Source organism: Girardinichthys multiradiatus, chromosome 7 (assembly GCF_021462225.1).
Source record: "Girardinichthys multiradiatus isolate DD_20200921_A chromosome 7, DD_fGirMul_XY1, whole genome shotgun sequence".
In the NCBI taxonomy this organism is placed as follows: domain Eukaryota; kingdom Metazoa; phylum Chordata; class Actinopteri; order Cyprinodontiformes; family Goodeidae; genus Girardinichthys; species Girardinichthys multiradiatus.
Window position 1 is genome coordinate 13,572,814 of NC_061800.1, and position 14,329 is coordinate 13,587,142.

The following is a 14,329-nucleotide window of genomic DNA, read 5'->3' on the forward strand; positions in this document are numbered from 1 at the left end:
AAGATTTAGTTCTCACGTTAAAGCAAGCAGGACTCTCAGGATGCCAGAAGACGCTCCTCAGCTCTGAATTACCGAGGGGGCGGTGGGGGGTGTTGCCACAGTTGCAGAAAAGGAAAATATATCCACACCTGATACAGAGGCTCTGCTGCTGTAGCTTTTAATCACTTTACCTTGAAATTAAACATCTAGAATCGACCACTTGTGACAAAGATACAAAGCGAAACATCATTGCATGCCTTGGACCACCACACAGTAAGAAGTCTCTCTACATTCTGGACACTTAGTGCATACATACAAATAATACAGATGGAAGATGCAATGAGCCGAAAGAAGAGAAATGGAAGGTAGAAGTCCTCCTCCTGCACCTAAAACAAACCTGCTGAACCATGCGTTTGCCCTCTCTGCCATGGGAATTCAATTCGCCGTCAACTTCAAACTCTCCGACCACACATACGCACGCACACATGCTAAACGTTCTTCTAATTCGTCAGTCCAAAACCAGCTTTTTTTTCTCATGGAATAGCTATTCACAGCCGTTCAAGTTTCTTAAGTGGAGCTCAGGCTGTCACCGTCGACAGGTTGATTTGATTTGTAGGATCACACCCATGTTGCTTTCTTTACATAAGCCTCACCAAGGAGGAAGCAAGCAAGTAATGGACTGTGGCTGAATGTGCATGAATGGAAAATAAAAGCTTAAAGACATGTTTAACTCGACGTTACACCTCTCTATAAGAATTCATAAAATACTAATTTGAAATCCATCTGCCTGATCGGTCCTTTCTCTCTCCGTCATCCCGTTTTCTTTAAAGCACATCACACACACACGCCCCTGTTTAACACCAGGTCTCACCCACTTGCTTGTCTGGATCCAGAGTTTTGTGGTTTATCCCGGATGGATCTTCTGGCCTGAATCTACTTTTATACACACCCCTGTGGCATAAAAAAGGCAAACTCTGGCCTTAAACTCAGAGGGTGGAAAAGCTCCCTTACAAGAGGCAGACCTGCAGAAAGTAGAAGTAGTAGAAGTGATAGTAGCGTTTGCAAGACTCCTAGTTAAAAGACATCGATGTTACTGACCAACCCGAGAGCACGGAAACGAAGCAGAAGTTCAACATCGATCCCATCGTAACACGACAAGCACCAAGACAGCTGAGAGGAAAACACAACGTTGTCTGTCCTCTTTTCTTAAATTCACATTAGGTTAATTTCTACCTCCTTTAACATGTAAGCTATTGATTCACTTCTATAAGCAAGTCGTCACTTCCGGTATTTCTGAGGGGCAGCGACTGGGTCGTAGGTTGAGCCCCAGGGCACTGGGTCGAGCTCCATAAGCTGAAGTTGTCGCTGCCGACTTCTCTGACGGGCCAGTCAGCTGTTGTGTTTGTTTCTCTTTTCGTTGTCCGAGGATTTACAGAAACATCAGAGGTGGGTTCTGAGATCCAGTGTTAGCGAGGTGGGGGACGATGCGAAGGATGAGGAGAAGGAGGAGAAAAAAAGGATGGCAGGGCGTGGACCTCTACCAGCTGAGAAGGTTGCTTCGCCCCAGAGTCATGAAGTAGACCTGGCTGGAGCCTCCGGCCCGAACAGAGGCAAAGAAAACCTAAAGAAGATACAGACACGGGTGGGAATTTTATCTGGGCATTTTATTTCACAAATTACTGATATGTTTCTTCAAAGAAATAATTTCCCAAAGTTCAAGTGGTAACAAGTTATTCTATCATTTCCTGTGTAGACGGTCATGTCTTTAGGGTGCACAGAGAGGAAAAACCATGAACCAAAAACCCTCTAATCTATAACCTTCACTGGGTTTTAGGACAAACGGGAAGTAATTTTAGAAAAGAGGGAAGAGACACTTGGGTAATTTGTAGTTACTTACACAGCTGAGCCAACACTGACTGAACATTTAGAAAATCATTTCAGTTTCACAGTTTACATGTCTGATGCTCCGTAGAATGTCTTTAATATTAGTATTTTGTATGTACATAATTACTTAGTCCTACATATTACATATAGCAGGTTCAAATATGGAACAAAATACAAAGTCAGCAGCAGAAAGTTTCAGAGAATGAATTTTGGTGCAACTCTGGAATGTCCATGCAGTCAAAATGTGGTGTAATGTGGATTCAGTACTCAATACTTATTCATACCCATATTCAGACCTGTTTAACTTTCTTGCATTTTGTCACTTCATAATCACAAACTTCAGTGTATTTTATTTTGGAATTATTTCATAACTGTGTAACAGAAGGGGGGTACTACAAGTTACTAATATCTTTAAAAATAAATATTTGAAAAATGTTGTGGGCTTTTGTATTCAACTCTTTTTCCTCTGATGCCCCTAAATAAAATGCACCTGTGTGTGATTTAATCAAAGTGTAAATCCAGCTGTTCTCTGAAGGCTTCAGAGGTTTGTTAGAGAACATTAGTGAAAAAACAGCATCATGAAGACCAAGGAGCACAACAGACAGGTCAGAGTGGAAGTGGTGAAGTTTAATTATCTGAAAATAGAAAGATTATGGCCTGACCATCCACTAAAACCAAACGGCCTGCAGGAAGAGGATGAATCAAACAAGAGGCCAGAAGGCCCATGGTAACTCTAGAGGAGCAGTGGAGATCCACATCAGGTAGGAGAATCTGTTGACAAGACGGCTATTTGTTGTGGCCTCCACAAATCTGGGCTTTGTGGAAGCATGACAAGAAGAAAGCTATTGGTGAAAGGAAGCCACAAAAAGTCCAGTTTGCAGCCACAGGTCATGTAGGGAATGCAGCGAACATGTGGAAGAAGTTGACCTTTCTAGATGACACCAATATAAAACATTTTGCTTCTACTTATAAATACTATGTGTGATAAAAAAACTAACAATCGGCATCACCTTGAACACACCATTTCCATGGTGAAACATGGGGGTGGCAGCATCATACTGTAGGGATGCTTCTTCTTCAGCAGAGACAAGGAAGCTGGTCAGAGTTGATCAGATGATTTAATTAAATGGTCTAGATCAAAGCGAATGGAATGACCCTGTTAAAATCCAGACCTAAATCCAATGGAGAATTTGTGGTAAGGCTTGAAAGTTGAAGTTCGAAGAAGCTCTACATCCAATCTGACCGAGCTTGAGCTATTTTGCAATGATTACTGGAGGCTAAATAATGAATTTGTGATGTTTATTTGTGAACCATTTTTTATGTTTCTTCAAATTCCCAATTAAATGCTACTTTGTTTTTTCGCTCTGAAGATTGTGGTTGTAACGTGACAAAACGTGAAAAGGTTTAGAGGATGTGAATGTTTTTGCAAGGCACTGTGGCCTCTGGTTTAAACACCAAACCTGCTGTTTTGTCCCATGAAGGCTTCTTTCATCATTAGTTTCTTGTTTTTAAAGTTTTAAACCCCCAATGGGCTTTTAGAGCTCAAATAAAAAATAACTAAAATCTCAGAAACAAAAAATCTACAAACACTATTTGTTCCTTCCTACAGTAGTCACTGAGAAGAGTCACCATGGTGTTCTCACCTTATCATTTCTTTCACAGAGGAACTTGAGTCTCTGGGCTCTCTTATGCATAAAGACTCCGTCCAAATGACCGGTCTCCACTGAGCGGATCTCTATGGCTTTCTCACCCCAGCCCATGATCTGGTTGGAACGAATGTAAGCTGAGGAGAGGTTTACAAGTTAATACACGAGCAAATATGTGTAGGGTCCAGTTAAAAACGGACTATGGCTTGAAATTGATGCACACAGATAAAAATGTAGAAGGAGGCAGGTTAATGTACACCCTTGTTTGTTGTGTAGCCACTGTCTGAGTGACTCACCCACTGAGGTGGGCATCTCCCCCCACTGCAGCACCACGTCCTTGGTGATGCGCCCGTAGGTGTTGACGTAAACGCCCTCGTCCTCGTAGCACACCAGCAGCTCGATGCCATCAGTGTTTGGGAGAATGATGATGGCGTGAGACTGGATATTATTCTGAATCTGAAGGTACATCATTTAGAAGTTGTGTGCATTTGATCAGAAACTGACCACTGGTCTCAGCAACGTTATAATCTGCATGTACCTGTCCAGCACTAAGCAGACAAGTGAGAAACAGCTAATCGAGTGCAAGATGGATGCATGTGGTCACTGTGTTGGGGAGGTCTTACGTGGGTCGGCAGGTAGATGTCATAGACCGCCCCGGAGTCAACGTCGACAGCGTGGAAGCCTGAGCAGGAGCCGTAGATTACCTTTAACCTTTGGCCTTCCTCCACTGTGAGGTCGACCAGCAGGGGCTTGTGCACCAGGTCACCAAAAGACTGTAAACCAACAAATATATGTTCAGTGTTTTACAGCAACTCTTTGCCACAGCAGATGGGATCAATATTGCTCGTTTTAATTGTAATTTACAAAACAATAAATAAAATAAAGGCAACAAATTTGGTTCAGATTAAAGAAATCCTAATCAACATAACAGGCTATTAGCTTAGCTGTAAGTTACAGGTATTCTCTCAGTTCTCTACCTTGAAGGCCATGAACTTATGGTAAGGTTTGGGTGCCCAGGCGTAGACCTCCACAGAGTTCTTCAGAGCCAGAACCAAGAACTTGATCCTCTCGTATTTTACTGAAAAAATAAACATTAAAATAAAACATTAGAACGGCAATAAAGAAGCAAAGCGTTGCGGACATTTTTTGGTCTGGTTTGGTTGGTAGGATAAAGCTCATCTGTTTAGAAGATTTATAATCTCTTAAGACTAGCATATTTATAGTTCCGCTCAGAGGTTTACATACAATCACCGTGGAAAACATTTTTTTGACTTTTAATGGAAAATGTGATCTGTTTCTTTTTTCCTGAGCAGATTGATTATACCACATACAGCTTCAATGCAATTTGCACTTCAGTCACATTCTTTGTTGTTGCTATTAACAAGATTCTGGTTTAGTTCTGGCTGGATATTTGACCACTGTTCTTGGCATAATGGTGGAGCACAGGGGTGACGGTGGCTCAGGTGGTAGGGGTCTGTCTTTTATATTAATCCTTAATTAAACCCTTTACCCACTATGCTGCTTATTTATATAAGTTACAGCCGGAGCAAATGGCTTTGCATTTTCAAGACCAGCACTGTTTGAACTTTTTAGATTGCATTAAAAAAAGTCTGCTATACGCTGGTGGTAATGGCACATCAGAAATAAAGAGAATGAAGCAACCTGCTGTGATACAGGCTTTACAAAAGATTAAAAAAGGTCACAGAAGGTGGAACTGATCCTATATTCCACTGATGTCTGAGCTCAGCTCAGCTCTCATTTTGGCCCAGCCTATCTGCTCCTCTCCCTTTGCAGCCCTGTTCCAGTCCCTGAGACCCCCTCTTTCAGTGCATCAAGATCCCAGTTCTGTTGAAAATAAACCATTTTTCATTTAATCCCATGTCTGGTGCTTGATTCTGCATGTGAAATTTACAGCTTGAAATGACAGAGGGTGAGACAAGAGACCATGAGGAGACGAGGCAGCCAGGAGGAGGTGGTGGGGGAGTGCACAGACATGTAATAATGCACAGGGTTTCTTTTGTTTCTCGATGTAATTACAAGTTGGCATAATATTTCTATAGACTACATGTACTGATATTAATACATTTTTAACTAAACAATGCTTTTTATCTCACTGGGGAAAAAATTGGTGCAACTTGCTGCCTTCTGGACTCCGTGTTTTCATGTATTTAATGAAATCTGTTTTGTGAATAGAGAGCAGAAATAAGATAAAATGGCACGTTCAAAACAAGAAATAGAGGCGACTACACTGCTTTGGGAATTTCCTCTTTGGATGTATTAATGTTCCCAGTCCCAGCATTCAAATTTTAAATACATGTTTTTTGTACAATATAATTCCTAAAGTTAGTATTGTACGGCATTCAGGTAAATGTGTGACATGTGTGAGAAATTTATTTTTGCAAAGTAAAGATTCCTACCTTTTAAGTATTTCAAGACTACAAAGTGCATATTTTTCATTGTCTTGGACCTTACCACAGAAACCTTTAACAAACCATTTAGGAGAAAAAGATATTAAGAGCAAGAAAGTCTAAGCTGCCAGCACTTTATACATTTCTTATAAAATATTCAATAAAGAGTCCCCTTCTTTCCACATGTGTTAGTTCGAGAAAAAAATTAACATGCTTCAAGTCAAATCCTTGATAGGAAATGGATTTGTGACTGACAGCTTCAGTAAAGAGAGTGGAGTTTCCAACAGGAAGTGCACGGTGGCACTAAAATCACAAGGGACATTCTGAATTTTAGACAGGACGTACTGGTTACATGCCTCCTAGGTTGCCATTGAAGTAAAATTTCTTAATCAAGGGCTTTCCTTCCATTATTTATCGGTGACATGCCCGTCTCGAAGACAAGAACCCACTCTGTATCATCGGACGAGTTTAAAAAGCTGGAATACCCTGTTTGAATCCACAGGTGGTCAGATAAAACACAACATTTCATAGGGTAGAGATGAGGATGAAATGTTACTAATATTTTGTCAGTCTCATAGATCACTACATTTCTCTGGGTAAATGTTAGTGACACTGTAGCAAGTCAATATATTACACATAATTAAGAAATGTTAACCTAATTGTATAAAAAATGCTTTAACCAAGGCTAAGGCTTGATTACGGGTGCGTGCATGAAAAGTGTGCAGACATTCCCAGAACATGATGCTGCCACCACCATTTTTCACTGTTTCACCAGGCACAGTGTTGGTGGCTTAAAGTTCAATTTTAGTCTCATTTGACCAGAGCTCCTTCCTCCATACATTTGAGGAGTCGCCCACATGCCAAACTCTACATGTGCCTTCTTATTTTTAACATTAAGTAATGGCTTTTTTTCTGACCACTCTTCCATAAAGCCTAACACTAAGGAGTGTACAGCTATTGTGGTCCTTTAGACAGATTCTCCAGTCTCTGCTGTGGAACTCTGCACCTCCCCCAGGGTTACCATTGGCCTCCTTGCCTGGTCTGTGAGAGGTGGCCCTCTCTTTGCAGGTTTGTTGTTGTACCATGTGCTTTCCAGTTGAAGATGATGGATTTGATGGTGTTCTGGGGGAACATAAATAGTTTGGATATTTTTTTATACCCCGACATAGCCTTGTACTTCTCAACAATTTTGTCCCTGACGTGTTTGGAGAGCTCTTTGGTCTTCATGGTGTGATGCCTCTTGCTTAGTGGTGTTGCAGCCTATGGACCCTTTAAAAAAAAAGTGTGTTGATACTGACAGATCATGTGTCACATAGACTGCACACAGGTGGACTTCATTTCGCTGATTATGTGATTTTTTTAGGTAACTAGTTGTACCAGAACCTTTTAGGGACTTCATAGTAAAGGGGGTGGATGCATATGAACATGCCACATTTCAGCGTTTGCTTTTTCTTATTCTATTCTTTTCTTTTTATATATTTCTCTCATTTCACCAATTTAGATGTTTATGTGCAGACCCCACAAGTTTTAAAAACATTTAAATGACAGGTTGGAATGTAACAAAATAAGTAAAAAGCCAAGGTGGATGAATACTTTTGCGAGGCACTGTATACAAACTGAAAAAGTCCTTCGTGTAACCTATGCTGCATCTGAAAATAGTTTTGGCTGAAACTAACCCAGAAGAGAATAACATATAATCCCAATTCAGAGAAACCCATATTATTGACACTACTCCTAAAGACCAAATTCCTAATATTCCTAAAACCTCGTATAATCTTACGTACCAACTTTGTAGTGAACACAGCCTTCCAGATCCCCTACTGTGGTCCACCCCTGTTTCTTCTCCACCTCAGGGTCATTGTGAAGGATCTTGTTCCTCAGCCAGGACAGGTAGTATACACGGAGCTTGTTCTTTTTACCTGGCATAGAAAAAAAGGAAAGACAGAAGGAAGAAAATATTTATATTACATTAATCCAAACTACTGTTTATATCACAAGTCACTGACTGGATGCAATCTGCTGGGTTTCCTTAGACAGAAAAACTTTGTATCCAATTCGAATAAATAACTGAATCTGACTGCACTGTTCGATAGTTAGGATTAATTGGAATGTATGAACCTGACTGTTGTGAATTGGCGTTATATAAATAAACTGAATTGAATTGAATATTATATATCTTGTAGGGTACAATATAGTTTTTAAAAAGTTATCTCAATATCAGTTTGTCCAATAAATGAAGAAATTGGTAGGCATGCACTGATCAAACACCTTGAGATTAAAATTGGGTATTATTAGTCAGATAAAAAAATGTATTGTATATGCTTTGATCTCAGTACATGTTTCACGCGGGAATACATCCTACCTCCATTTCTTGTGTAAATAACGCTCTCCTTCTTTCCTACTTAGCCCTTGTGCCAAGTACCCTGAGTTCCCTTTTGGGAAAAGTAGGTGCTATCGTGAATAGGAGTAAATTAGGCAACCAAATATGTCTGGCAAGTTTTAGGTGCTTGGAGATGATGGCTGACAAGGTAAACATTAACTATCTGTTCAATAATTGGCAACATTATACAGAACAACAGTAAGGTTATGGGACAAAACCTCTGTGGATAAACAGTACTGTGTAATGTATAAAAACCAAACTGGATTTCTGGGTCATTTCTTTCTTAATTAATTATTAGTATTTCTTTCTTAATTTACTGTTTCAAATGACATGTCACATTTATTAACATAACACAGTAAAATTTGCTTTTCTTTTCAACCTTTCTTGCCTTTTTGGAAAGAGTGTAGTTATATATTGTAATTTATGAACTTTGCTCATTAGTTTTTACCAAAATTTAAATTTTAGAAAATAGATCTAGTAATCTAATGACTACGTATTATTGGATCACCTGGAAATACAATAAAAGGTAAAGATATGAAACCTCAATACTCTCGCTGGACCTGTTGATCCATGTTAGTGGAGCCAGGCTGAAGTGCCAGAGTTTTTCTATATAACTTCAGCGAATAGCTGCTGAATTACATAATTGTTTGCCTTGTGTGGCATGATATGTGAGCACCAAAAAACTACAAAACATATGTTAGCTTATTTTGAGCTTTTATTGCACCAAACTGCCCAGAAGTTGCACTAACTCCCATTCAAATCAAAGCCTCTACTTTCCCCCAAAAGGGAACTTAGACATTTGGGGACTAAGGAAATGAGGTGACGTTGAATCCATCCATGTGAACGTGATGATTGTTTAAAGGTTTATTAAGTAGCGTTCACATAAACTATCTCAATGTTTTTGAGGCTGGAGTTATTTAAGATGGTAGAGGTTTGCTTTGGAGTTTGCCCTTCCCAGACTACTGGAGCTGTTGGCTTCAGCCTTCCAGGTCCAACTAACCTGGGTTTATACTGAATAAAGAAAATCAAGAAAGTTACCAACTGCAGGTAAGATATTAACTGCTTAAAACCTTTTAACATAACCTCCCTTTAAAAATTGCCAACTACCCTTTTATATGAAGGCAGATGTTACAAAAATAATCAGCTGCTGTTCTAAAACGCAGTTCTCCAAGCACCAATAACAGAGCCAATAGGAAGGACAAGGGTTTTACGAGCTGATTTAACATTTCCTGGTTCACAGGTTGGATGGTCAAAACGTTAGTGTTTGTTTTAGCAACTGGGACCATATTAAAATGTGACTTGCAATGACATTAAGTCTAAATGACTGGCCCTTAAGAAAGATCTGTGACCAAAATGGTTGCAAAAAACATGAAATATCAGAACTTTTAACAGTTTCTCTGTTTTTAGTAAACTCTCAAGCTGCAATATGCTTCTCTTTCAAGGTGAGAGAGTCAGTTCATTTTGCAAGTACAGGCATCTTCCAGGACACACACACCCAGTAGAAGACAGAGGGCTTGGAGGTGGCTAAGCCTTCATTACTGAATATTGGATTTTGGTGATCAGCAGTTATTTCTAGAATTAGCCCCAAGTTGCACTATATCACGTTTGTATGATCTTTATTTACGATGTCTCCTGGCAATCTTATTACATCAGTCTGTCAGGATGTGGTCTAAGTGGTCACAGAAACTTCTTGTCATGACAGATATGGCTTCACATGCTGAAAACTACGCGTGACATGTAAATTATTTTTATGTTGGAAATGCAAATGAGTTTCACAGAAAGACCAGGACGTGTGTGCAACTGAGCGGTGTTTCCTTCCATCTTGGAAAAGCTCAGCTGTGTCAGAATCACATAGACACGCACAACCTGTTCCTAATGCAACATCCGTTTAGCTCAAAATATATGTTGTGACACCGTGTGTGGGATATTGAGAAAGAGGAGAAGTAGGGCTGTGAATGCACTTTCAGTCTGAGAAAATGTGGTTTAAATTGGTCTGAAACTTGAGTGTCTTTGCATCCGTTTGTTTTTTTGGGAATGTGTAAAAATACTTTCTTATACATTTTTTGTAGTAATACAGAATGTTTTGCACATTTTGCTTGCAGTATATGTCTCATTAAATAGTTCAAGAAGAGAAGTAGACATAAAAAGCAGTGAAACTAGTTTTAAGTCTCAAACTCAATTATGTATTTTCTGTCCAAGCATCAGTCTGTCTCATTGTCCAGTTCTTCAACTTAATTGAAAATATTTACCTGCCTAAAATGCAAAATCCGTGTGTGCTTTTTCGCCTGAATACACTTCTGTGAGGATGTTTACCTGATATAGTGACCAGAACATTGAGTCCTTCCAGGACGTCCATCTGCTGGAAGCGCCGTCGATTGATCAGTGGGTAAACCTTTCCTTGACCGCTGCGATCCAACAGCATTAAGCCGCTCTCTGTTCCCACCAACAAGTTCACGCCTTTTATGAACACAGACAGAAATGCGATTGAAGCAAAATATCACAGTTGTTGATCCTAAATGGAATCACAGTATGCATTATGTGTCATGGTGCCAATTTTCAATGCAAGTGGGAACTTGCATGCTTTGCTGCAGGACTCTGCTTTTTGCCAGATGGTACAATGCTTTGCACATATATTGATTCAACCTTTGTCATGTTACCACAAAAAAACATCAAGTAATATTGGGGTTTTATGTGACAGACCAACACAAAGATGTGCATAATGAAACATGGTTTTCATATTCTTTTCTGAATAAAAATCTGAAACATGTGGAGTTCATCTACATTCACCCTCGCTGCATTAGTGCTTTGAGGAACCATCTTCACTGCATGTCTTTTGTGAAATGTTTCCACTAGGTTTGTAAATCTACACACTGAACATACACTGCTCAAAAAAATAAAGGGAACACTTAAAAAACACAATATGACTCCAAGTAAAACAAACTTCTGTGAAATCAAACTGTCCACTTAGGAAGCAACACTGATTAAAAATCAATTTCACATGTTGTTGTTCAAATGGAATAGACAACAGGGGGAAATCTTTGGCAATTAGCAAGACACACTCAATAAAGGAGTGGTTCTGCAGGTGGGGACCACAGACCACTTCTCAGTACCTATGCTTTCTGGATGATGTTTTGGTCACTTTTGAATGTTGGTGGTGCTTTCACACTCGTGGTAGCATGAGACGGACTCTACAACCCACACAAGTGGCTCAGGTAGTGCAGCTCATCCAGGATGGCACATCAATGCGAGCTGTGGCAAGAAGGTTTGTCAGCATAGCGTCCAGAGCCTGGAGGCGCTACCAGGAGACAGGCCAGTACACACATCTGGGACATCATGTCTCGTTCCATCCACCAACATCACGTTGCACCACAGACTGTCCAGGAGTTGGTGGATGCTTTAGTCCAGGTCTGGGAGGAGATCCCTCAGGAGACCATCCACCATCTAATCAGGAGCATGCCCAGGCGTTGTAGGCAGGTCATACAGACACGTGGAGGTCACACACAATACTGGTCCTCATTTTGACTTGTTTTAAGGACATTACATCAAAGTTGGATCAGCCTGTAGTGTGTTTTTTCCACTTTAATTTTGTGTGACTCCAAATCCAGGCCTCCATTGGTTAATAAATTTGATTTCCATTGATGATTTTTGTGTGATTTTGTTGTCAGCACATTCAACTTTGTACAGAACAACGTATTCAATGAGAATATTTCATTCATTCAGATCTAGGATGTGTTATTTGAGTGTTCCCTTTATTTTTTGAGTAGTGTATTTTGCTGGAGGATCCAGAGTGGAGTTAACTGAAGATTTTTTAGTTTTGCTGAAACCTAAATATTCGATGTCTTTAAACTGTTGGACATCTGATTCAGACACTCTTTACTAAAACAAGCTCGAGTAATCCTAACGTCAGTGTTTTTCTTAATTCTCCTTTGTAAAGAAGCTCAAGATCAGTCAGATGGAATGGATACAGTTTGTTAATTAGATTCATATCTGGACTTTGACTGGGCTCGGCTGAAGTTAATCATTCCCATTGTATGACGCCGCCACCACCATGTTTCACAGTTAAGGTAGTGTCATCAGGGTGATATGCAGAGTTAATTTTAAATTTAGGCCAAAACGTTTTTTTAATTCTGGTTTCATTTGACCATAAGACTTTTTTCCACATGTTTGCTGCGTTACCTACAGGGCACGAGCTTTAAATAGCACTTTCAGAAATAACTTTCTTGCTGAGGTTGGCAGATTTTTCAACATGGGCTGTGAATCTCTGCAGCTCCTTCAGAGCTATTATTTGTATCCTGGCTGCTTCTCTGATTAATGTTCATGTTATCTGCCCCGTCAGCTTAGGAGGATGGCCATGTCACGGTAGGTTTGCAGTCGCCGTAGTGCCATAATCTTTCAATTCATCATGGTTCTGTTTGTTCACTAATGTTCTCCAACAAACCTTTGGGGCCTTCACAGAACAGCTGGGTTCACAGTATGTTTAGATGAGATCCACCAGATGGACTCTAGATAATAATAAGTGACTTCTGAAGGCAAATAGTTGCACTGGATTTACTTTAGGAGTGTCAGAGTAAAGGGAGCTCTATACACATGATCAACAGATTTTTTTTATAAAGAGAATCAAATATACATAATTTTTCTTCCAGTTTACAATTATGTGCTTCTTTACTTTGTCTATCAAATACAATCCTAATAAAATACATTTAAATTTGTTTTTGTAATGTGACAAAATGTAAAAGGGTTCAAGGCATATTATATTTTTGCAAAGCACTGAGCATTTTTATTATTTATAGACTTCTAATTTTTTTCTATTATTTAAACTGTATAATTATAATGGATCAATGTGACTAATTAAAAGAGGTGGAAATTATCTAAAATGACCAGTGCAGAACAAAATGTCAAACATACTGTTGGTCTGGCTATTTTTTTGTCTTTAATGACAATTCATTGTTTCCATGCAACACTTTGTTCTGAAAGCCGGCTACAACAGCAGTGGTGTGAGGTATAAGGGCTTTCTCTAGACTCTATGGTAATCAAAGCAACTTTATCAGGGCTTTGCTGACACCTTGTGGTGAATATGTAGCTACAGTATGATTTCCGCATTTCCACTCACAATTACCTGTGTTTTCTACAGAATAACAGGCAACTAATTCACTCATCTGAACTAGATAAGGTTTTGTATCTCACCCCAGAGTGCGGCACACAGGATCTCAGAGTTAAACCTCTTCTTGTATTTGCGAATCTCTGGCGTGTCGCTCTGAGGGCGAGTGTTGACGGGGTTGACGTTAACCACGGAGCCTTTCCGAGACGGGTCCGCTCTCAGCGCCTCTGCCAGCCGGGCGTCGTTCCCGTAGCCTAGAAGGTCAAAGGGAAGGGCTTAGGTAGGATGGTGAAGGAGTTTACCAGACGGGGTGAGGATCAGTCACATCGTCAGTGTTAGAAAAGTGTTTTGCATTTTCTTCACTAGTTTTTTATAAAACAGGATTGAAGATTATTGATTACAGACAACACCAAGTCTCGATGTCTCTCATTTGTTTCATATGCTGGAAAACATTAGATAAAGAGAGCTGCTGCTTTATAAAAATACGTGGAAATGTAAACATCGGCAGAAAAATTAGAAATCTAATGTACTTCAGAGGTTACTGGCTGGTCACCAGCAGCATTTAGATGAGGTAATGACTCAGCATACTAGTTCTTAACAGTTGGCCTTGATTACAGAAGCATGATGATGATGGAAACATGAGGACTGCTGTGATAAGAGTGTTTTGTTTGTAAAGTGTGTGTGGGTGGGGTTAAACTCTGTTGACTCAGTTTATTCCAAATTACCAAACTGAGTCTGTATAAATTATTTCTGAAGAGGTTTCACATGCTCAACTTCTAACCTTTGGAGTTGAAAGCGCCTGGTTTAGATTTTGGTCCCCTGCCCAAAGTGCTGTTGGATAAAGTGAATAACACTGAAGACAGGCTGATTGGTCAGAAACCAATTTAAGGAGGATCTCTTTGATCATGGAACAAAGCAAACTCTCTGTTTGAGC

The 14,329-nt window shown here is 39.8% G+C and overlaps 1 protein-coding gene across 1 annotated transcript in view; it reads right to left on the reverse strand.

Annotated features, from left to right (window-relative positions):
* Positions 1–141: 141 nt before the first annotated feature.
* The window catches only part of map4k4 (mitogen-activated protein kinase kinase kinase kinase 4), a 118,197-nt gene continuing 104,009 nt past the window's right edge, over positions 142–14,329 (reverse strand). The window contains exons 24-31 of the mRNA XM_047370083.1: positions 13,482–13,649; positions 10,611–10,754; positions 7,702–7,836; positions 4,487–4,587; positions 4,133–4,282; positions 3,806–3,965; positions 3,507–3,646; positions 142–1,600 (exon numbers count right to left, since the gene is read on the reverse strand). Coding sequence (XP_047226039.1) covers positions 1,517–1,600; positions 3,507–3,646; positions 3,806–3,965; positions 4,133–4,282; positions 4,487–4,587; positions 7,702–7,836; positions 10,611–10,754; positions 13,482–13,649 — 1,082 coding nt within the window. The 3' untranslated portion in view covers positions 142–1,516. The remainder of the gene's footprint in view (positions 1,601–3,506; positions 3,647–3,805; positions 3,966–4,132; positions 4,283–4,486; positions 4,588–7,701; positions 7,837–10,610; positions 10,755–13,481; positions 13,650–14,329) is intronic.